The sequence below is a fragment of the Lactuca serriola genome, chromosome 2 (genome assembly GCF_051521515.1).
Source record: "Lactuca serriola cultivar US96UC23 chromosome 2, Lser_US96UC23_V15, whole genome shotgun sequence".
In the NCBI taxonomy this organism is placed as follows: domain Eukaryota; kingdom Viridiplantae; phylum Streptophyta; class Magnoliopsida; order Asterales; family Asteraceae; genus Lactuca; species Lactuca serriola.
Window position 1 is genome coordinate 203,799,858 of NC_136409.1, and position 9,209 is coordinate 203,809,066.

Consider the following 9,209-nt stretch of genomic DNA (forward strand, 5'->3'; position numbering starts at 1 on the left):
CCCGTCCAGACCAATGCTAAACCAGTCCAGACCAGTCCTAAACCAATCACCAGTGCAGACCGGTCCTAAACCAATCCAAAGTTGAACCGGTCAAAAAATAAACCAACCCAACTTTTAAACAGTTGTCAATTCAAACCGATCCAACTGGTCCTAGGCTCCAAAAAATGAAAAACCAAATATTCTTGGTAGCCCAATTAAATATCATGCCTCCAATAATGGTTTTGTTTCAATTTTCTCATGTGTTTAGAATTCCCTTCATTCCCTTTCTATAATGCTTCAAACTTACTTTTCTTTTGTAGCACAAGCCATGTGAGACAAACACAAACTCCTTTCCTTTGTTTTTTTTACACTAATAACCAATAATATCTAATTAATAAAATATTACTCAACGGCTACAAACTATAAATGTTATTACTTACTTTTGGTTGATTTGTTTTTCAAGTACAAATACACTACAACTAGTTCTTCAACCTCTATCATGAGGCCACCTAGTTCCTTGAGTATTGGATCCTTATGGTTTAGGGATAGTCAATCAAAACGTCCAAGATACAATCAAATGTCTTTAGATGAACTTTCATTGTATAAAGATTCTGATTGCTTCTAATATAACCGACGAATAATTTTCACAACTGGATGTTTTAAAATGGTGGGAAGATAGAGAACAGTTAGGTCAATATAAAGTCCTAGCCTCAATGGCTAGGGATGTATTATCGATCCAAGATAGTAGCGTAGCTTCATAATGTTGTTTTTCTCTTAGTGTTAAGATATTAAGTGCTCGAAGGTGCATGTTAACCGATGAATCGGCGCAAATGACGTCGATGCTAAAGGACTACTATGATTCAATAGAGAGAGCACAAAATAGCTCGGATCTTGAAGAAGGGTTAACCCATATGGAAACCGAGATATTGGTAGATGAAATGGAAAAAATAGGCATGGAAGTGTCATCGTACGCTGACACCGATGTTGATGAAGATATTGTCGGCACTCAAGAAGCACGAAATGCAAATTTTACAAGTACCTCCAATGTCACTCCCGACCAAGAAGTTTTGTATTCCGACGACAACTACAACTTTTGGAATTTCCCTTCGGATAAATTTCCCTTCGGATATGACATTCTGATTATATATTTATGTTTTAGAAGTTATCACTAATGTTATGAACTTATTTATATTTCCTAAGTCTTCAACGCAATGTTATGAACTCAATTTCTCTATGTTTTCTATGTAATATTATGAACTTAATTTTTAAGTTTTATATACTAAAGATACGTTGAAGTTATGTCTATTTATGAAGTTATGAAATGTTGGAATTATTATATATGTATTTGGTGGATGATGATTTATAATGTTATGAAATGTATCATAAGGAAATCGAAGTGAAATAAAAACATGGAAAAACCTAAACCAGAAAAAATCCGAAACCGAACCACGAAAAATTTCGAAACCGAACCAAAAAAAGACCGGTATGAGACTAGTTTATAGCAAAACCAATCCAAAAAATACCGATCCAAAAAAAGACGGGACCGAAAAAGGACTGACCGAGGACCGATTGAGATCGGTCCAAAATAGACCGACCCAAAAAAAAAAAAAAAAAAAAAAAAAAAAAAAAAAAAAAAGATCGACTTAGGACCGGTTCATGACCGATTTTTGTGCACCTCTAATTGGAACACTTCGGATTTGGGCTCTGATTATATGGGATCAGCCTACTTTCTCTTAATAAACATTGTTGGGCTTGAACTCATAAGTAGATCCAATTTTAACCCAATACTTTCCTTTCACACGCTATCACCATAATAATCAAACATTAAACGTATATCCAGTTTAAAAAACAAGTGTTGCACATTTCTAGTGTCATTATCAAGCATTACTACTTTTAATAATCTTGTGAAATCTATCTTGGAAACTATTTGTTTGCTATAAGAACCTCATCTAATCACTTTATTCATGGAATATAGTCCATCATTTTCCTAAACAACAGATACATATAATATAAAGATGTCGAATAAAAAAAGTTAACAAATTGGAAGAGGAGAACCGTTCCAGCCTTCAAGACACTCCAACAATGGATCAATCACTAGCCCTTTGCATACCGCTGTAAACACCTTATCAAACTCCTCCCCTGGTGAAGTAACATTCTCCCCTGTCAAATACCCTGTTCCCAATTCTTCTCTCACAAACCTGTATAATGGGTATGACCTACATGCCTCGATCCTGTTAGGGATTGCTAAGCTTCCATTCTCGTATGCGCTTCTTACACTCTCCACTTCCTTTGGCAAAAGGGCTTCTAATTCCTCCTCGAAAACCCCAATCTTTTGGAAGATTGAAGTCCCTGCATCTTTCTCCTTCTCGCCATTGTTTAAAGCATGGTCAACCAGAACTTGTCGGAGCTTCTGCATCAATGGGTATGTGGCACTGCAAGCGTCGTCTATGTATGCAAACACGTATTCTCTATCAACGACTCTTAGCAAGTCCTTTTCGCAGAATCTTGAAGGGTGGAGATCACCATTGACACCCATGGTTAAGACTTTCTTGGCTACGTGGCTCACGGTGTTCTTCACGGTGGCTTTCAGGTTCTCCTCCAAATGGCGTAAATCTATGGCTTGGCATAACGCCACCAGGTATGTAGATGACATGAGTTTTAAGATGTCAACAGCTTCAGAAGTTTTCCGGGAAGAAATTAACCCTAGAGAGTTTACGTCTTGGTTGTGTTGTTCAGCGCTTTGGACATGGTTAGTGACGGGGTTAGCAAGAAATTGGAGCTCCGAGCAATACGAAGCCATTGCAATTTCTGCACCTTTGAACCCGTAATCCAAACTTGGATTCCGGCCACCGGAGAGATTTGAGGGTAATCCGTTGTTGTAGAAGTCATTTACGAGCTCTGAGAATTGGGCAAACATGAGTTTCCCTATCGCAGCAATGGCCAAACGAGTGTTGTCCATGGAAACTCCGATTGGGGTTCCTTGGAAGTTACCACCGTGTAAGGCCTTGTTACGGGAAACGTCGATCAGAGGGTTGTCGTTGACGGAGTTGATTTCTCTTTCTATCATTTTAGTTGATGATCGGATGACTTCAATTTGTGGGCCTAGCCATTGAGGCGATGTTCTCAGAGCATAGCGATCTTGTTTAGGTTTCTGCAAAGGGTCCATTTCATGGACCTTCTGTGCAGCTTTAACGTAATCAGATCCATCTAAAATGTACTCCATGATCGCTGCAGCTTCAATTTGGCCTGGGTGATGCTTCAATTTATGTGTCAAGTGGTCTGTGAACTCCGGCTTCCCTTGCATAACCTCTGCGAAAATGGCGGACATAACTTCTGACAACAAAGAAAGAACGTTGGCTTCAAAGAGAACCATGGAGGCCATTCCAGATCCCACGGCTGTGCCATTAACAAGTGCTAGACCTTCTTTAGGCTGAAGCTCAAAGAACCCACCATCGACACCAGCTAGACTGAAGGCCTTTTCGGCGTTTAAGATTTCTCCGTTGGGGCCAACAGCCTTGGAGTTGGGGCGGCCGGTGAGTAGTCCGGCGATGTAAGACAAGGGGACAAGATCGCCGGAGGCGGTGATGGTGCCTCGGAGGGGTAAGCATGGGGTGACGTTGGTGTTGAGGAATTTGGTTATGGCTTCCAGGATCTCGAAACGGATGCCGGAGTAACCCTGGAGGAGGGTGTTGATTCTTACTAGCATGGCGGCTCTTGTTGCCGAATGTGGAAGTGTGTGGCATGATTCCGTGGCGTTTCCAAAGATTCCGGCGTTCAAGAATCTGCCAAAAGAACATTACAAAACCGTTTTAGTTTTTTTTTTAAATAAATTAATTAAATGGTTAGAAAACAAATATTACAAACAACATAAGTGAATTTTGTCGTACTATTTTAAGAAATAAATAGGAGGGGCCCTCATTAATGCTATCATGTGAATATAGTTCCAAGATCAGATCTACTCATCCTTTGTGGTGGTAGGTGGCAAAAAACTAACTCCTCTCAGTCTTGATACGTAAATAATGTTTTTCTTTCCTTTTTTACGTCGATATTATTTTTTGTTTTATATAATTTAAAGATACACTATTATTAAGAATTATTCAAGATAATTTCAACAATTTGAAGTTGCATTTATCTTCTACAATTCTGGAAAATTAATATTTATAAAAAGAAGGAAAAGCAAGTACTATTTATTTCTTGTGTTAATAAACACTTGAACATTTATTTATCTTTACAAGTTGAGTATAATAACATGTTTTAAGTTAGAAATCTTGTTTTTAGATCATACTTGATTAGCTACTAAGATCTAATCGAAACAAATTTGGCAAAAATGAAAAGAAAACTCTTTTTGGGTTATATTGTTCATATATAAACATGAATGCAATCAAAATTACCTGATGAGCTCCTTTTGAAGAGCACCACCTTCCTTCGTTCTCCGGTGAGACGTGGCACCAAAACCGGTGGTGACACCGTAGCTATCGGTGCCTTTATTCATACTCTCCATAACCCAATCACTACTCGCCTTCACCCCAGCCCTCGCCGCCTCCGACAGCTCTACCTTCACCGCCGCGTTATCACTGGCGGCGATCCCCGCAACCTGCGACACCGTCAGCGTCTCCCCACCCAGTCTCACCACCGGATTCCTAAACTCCGCCACCATCCGTTTCACTTCATCAAGGTGGCTCCCCTTCATCGCCTCCGCCGCCACCCCCCAGTTCAACGGATCACCACCATTCACAGTGCATAACCCCGAAGCCGGACCATTTCCGTGCCCATTCTCGAGGGTTAAACTCCCCATTTTCAAGAATCCGACAAATCCCAAAATTTCCTCACAAAAAAGCTTTGTCTTTTGTAGATGGAGATGGGATCGGAGGGATGGATTATGAGGGTTGGGGTATGTCGCTTAAATAGAGTAGATTTAGGGAGGTCAATGTTTTCGTTTTTTAATTATATTTGCTGTGTATTTTTGGTAGGTAAGGCATTTGCATGTTCCATTACCTCGAACAAAATGGAAATGCTTAGATTAATTGACCTAAGTACAACTCTCGAGGCACAGAGTATTAATCATTACAAGAAGATCGTTTCTGAAATCTGAATATAGCAATTAACAACTCTGGAAAATGGAAAACGACGTAGCTTTTTTGTATGGTGGTGGACTTGCGACTTGTGGTAGGAAATAGGAAGGTGCGGTGGCTGTGACCGAAGTGAGAGTTGGTTTGACTAAAAATATAGGCCGTCGATCTTGATCTCAGACGACGGTTTGGATGAACGTGTGAAACCACTCTACTTTTTATACCAATATAAAAACATACTTATATAATGCGTTTTAGTTATTTTTATGTTTGTAACGTGTTGGACTTATGAAGTCAAATGAATCATTTTGAAAACGTGATTTTGGTAATGTATCCTACACGAAAATGATTGAATCTGTACTCGTTTGTAGAGTGAAATCAAATAATGCATGAAGTAGAAAAAGACAAGATTACCACCTTTTTTTTCAGGGTTTTTGTATAGTACCATCAAATACTGGTAGTATGATGGTATATACCAAATATTAGATATATGATAATATTAATATCAAACTCGGTTCTACAAACTCACGTGCCTTCATTTATTCATCTGATGATGAATAAATATTTAATAAAAAAAACATAATGTTGGATTAAAGATGAAAATGACTGGTGATAATAGTGGGAATGAGAGCACGGATAAGTGTATTCCCTTATGGTTCGGTGACTATTCGTTATCACAAACATGGTGCAGTGTGTTCAACCTTTACAATGTTGAAAATGAGACAGGTGTCAACGGATATATATATATATATATATATATATATATATATATATATATATATATATATATATATATATATATATACACACACACTAGGCGTATTCCCGCATGTTGCGCAGTAAAACAAACATATCATTAAAATCTGTTGAAATTTATAATTTTATCTATGGTTTTTGGTCATTTTTTATAGATAGACCTATTAAAATTGTAACCTATGATCCTAGAATATTGGAACCGATCTAGGACCATGTTATGTCAGTTTTTAATATTTCAAAACTATTCCTAAAATTTTGATATTGGGGTTTTAATTTTTTAGTACGGAATAAATTGATTGACTATTACAACATATGAAAAAATAATTAACCATATAAATTATTGATAACGTAAATACAACGAATTAAAAAAAAAAGTAAAAATTATATATAAAAGATGTTTGTAATTGATATCAAAATATTGTGTAATGGATTCTAACAAGACTAATAATAATAATAAAACCCAAAATGAATTTTAACCCTCATATGTTATTAGAAACATAAGTTATAATCTAATAGCCCAAAAACCCGGTAAAAAATTTTATTTTTGAAATTAGAAGTACATTAATAATTTGTTCCAAAAAATCCATTACATCATATTGTATCAAATATTGGAGTATCAAAACAGATAAATGCGGAAAGTATGGAGAGTGAATGCTACACCATTAAGTCGGGCCCTTCCTTTTTGTATCGGAAGTAACTGAAACACCCAAATAAATTGTAAGTAAAAGCTTGGTGAATTCCCAAAATATAACATAACATACAACTAAGGAATACCATGCAACAACATAAGCTGTCATGGGCTACCCTCATGGTATTTACCTGGAATGCCATGGGCTACTCCTATGGTCTGACATCCAAGTGTCATGAGCTACCCCCATGGTCTTTACCTAAAAAGCCATGGGCTACCCCCTAGTCTGATATTTGGGTGTCATGGGTTACCCACATGGTCTTCACATAAGTGCCACGAGCTGCCCCCGAGGTCTTCATACAGTCAATGCATAACAATAACAATCCACATATCAGATAATGGGTCGGCATTGGTGCCTTCGACCCATTGATATAGTGAGAAGACTCACCTCAGTCTGCTGAAAACCATAGTCGCTTGACTACCAATCCAAAATCTCACACTGTATAAATATACAAATAACCCTAATTAGGATTATGAAACAACCGAGTCAAGGTCCCAAAATCCTAAGTCCAAGACCCTCCATTATAGCCCAAAAGTTTTTCCTTCATTAATGGGCCTAGAGCCAAAGTCCTAAACTATAATGTACCACAAGGCCCAAAAGGCCCAATCATGCCAACAATGTCCTAATAATAAAATTGGGGCCCTCTACACTAGCAAATCCAGACCCAAAGTCAATTATGGCCCAAATGGCTCAAATATCCGTCGGAGGCCCAAGACCCACTGGAAGCGTACGCCCAACGTACCTCTTCGGTACGCTTAGCGTGCTAAGCTTATGGGTTGTACGCACAGCGTACAACCTAGGACGCCCAACGTATAAGCTGATTTGCATCAAACTCCATTAAGTGCTTAATACACAAGGACACCTTGTCAAAATCCCAGATCTTGGTTGTTTTTAAGGTCCTAAGGCATAAAGTTGGCAACTTTATGCCCTTACTTGCCATATATGATCCCAAAAACCCATTATATCTCATTAAGACCTTTCCAAAGGTCTTAACTCATGCATGTAGCCAAAATAATGGAATACTTCATAAACGGAATACCTGGATTTTTAAATGTTACAACTCTTCCCTACTTGAATTAGACTTCGTCCTCAAAGTCTGCTGACGCAAATAGATCCTGGTAATGTTCTCTCATCTCGTCCTTTGTCTCACAAGTCCATTCGGAGCCCTTCCGGTGCTGCCATTGCACCTTTACTAGCTTCACCACCTTATTACGAAAAGATTTTGTTTTTCTATCCATGACTGCAATAGGCTTCTCAACATAGTTCAAGCTCTCATCCACCTGAATATCATCCAATGAAACAACTATAGCCTCATCTGCTACACACTTTCGTAGCTGAGACACGTAAAGCTTTAGTTTTTCTATCTAGGACTGCAATAGTCATTCATAGAGAAATACATCATGAGCCAGTTTTTACACTTTCCATCTCAGAAACATCGTTTCCTATGATTAGTATTGCATCAACATACAATACTAGGAAGATAATGACACTTCCACTAGCTCTGACATATATGCGAGAATTATTTGGACTTCTAGTAAAGCCAAACACTTTGACTTTCTCATGGAATCATAGATTCTAGTTTCATGATGCTTTCTTAAGTCCATAGATGGACCTCTCAATCTTACACACTCTACTTAGGTACTCGGCATGTTCAAACCCTTCAGGTTGTGTCATGTACACATCCTCATAAAGTTTCCCATTAACGAAGGTTTTTTAACATCCATTTGACATATTTCATAGTCATGAAAAGAAACTATGGGAAGTAGTATTTGAATAGACTTTATCTTGGCTACCAGTGAGAACGTTTACTTATAATTAATCCCTTGAGTCTGAATTTAACCTTTTTCCACCAATCTAGCCTTGAGTGTGTGTACATTCATATCCATATTGGTCTTCTTCTTTAATATCCATTTACAACCTACTATCTTAAGACCAAGTGTTGGATCAACCAAATTTCAAACCTGTTATCAATCATGGACTGAATCTCTTTGTCTATAGCCTCTTTACATTGAGTAGCCTCAGGGCCCGACATTGCTTCCTTGTAGTTAGATGACTCATCCAGATTGACCAGTGTTCTATCATTGATCAATGTGTCCCCATCCACATTTATATGGAAACCAAAAAACTCGGGTCGTTGGCTAACTCTACTAGATTTGCGAAGAGGCTCGTTTTCGCTTGACTCTTGTAATTCATTAAGGTCAATTTGACTCCTACTGACTTCTTGAGATATTAATTCTCTCTCAAGGAACACACTTCTTCGAACTACAAACACCACATTTTCACTAGCTCTATAAAACAAATATTCAAAAGACTTTTGTGGAAACCCAACAAAACGACATCTCTCATATATGGATTCAAGTTTGTCTTGGGTTTCATGCCAAACGAAAGCCTCACAACCCCAAAACCTTAATGTGATTAAGCGAAGGAACTTCTCATGTCCACATTTCATAAGGTGTCTTTGAAACCTTCTTAGTTGGAACATGATTTAAGATATGAGAAATTGTCTCAGTTGCATAGCCCAAATGTGATTGGTAAAGAAACGCAACTCATCATATATTTAACCATATGTAATATGGTCTGATTTCTCCTTTTAGAAACACCATTCAATTGTGGTGTCCTTGGAGGAACTAATTGTGAGACTATTCCATAATTCTTAAGATGATCCTAGAACTCGATACTAAGGTATTCCCCTCCCCCATCAGATCATATAAGCTTT

At 38.0% G+C, this 9,209-nt stretch overlaps 1 protein-coding gene across 1 annotated transcript; it reads right to left on the reverse strand.

Moving 5' to 3' along the window:
• Positions 1-1,793: 1,793 nt before the first annotated feature.
• LOC145088204 (phenylalanine ammonia-lyase-like) lies at positions 1,794-4,871 on the reverse strand. The gene is made up of 2 exons (XM_079026451.1): positions 4,371-4,871; positions 1,794-3,761 (listed from the first exon to the last, which is right to left on the reverse strand). Exons 1-2 carry the CDS (start codon positions 4,772-4,774, stop codon positions 2,012-2,014), a joined length of 2,154 nt encoding a protein of 717 aa, XP_078882577.1. The 5' UTR covers positions 4,775-4,871; the 3' UTR covers positions 1,794-2,011.
• Positions 4,872-9,209: the final 4,338 nt, after the last annotated feature.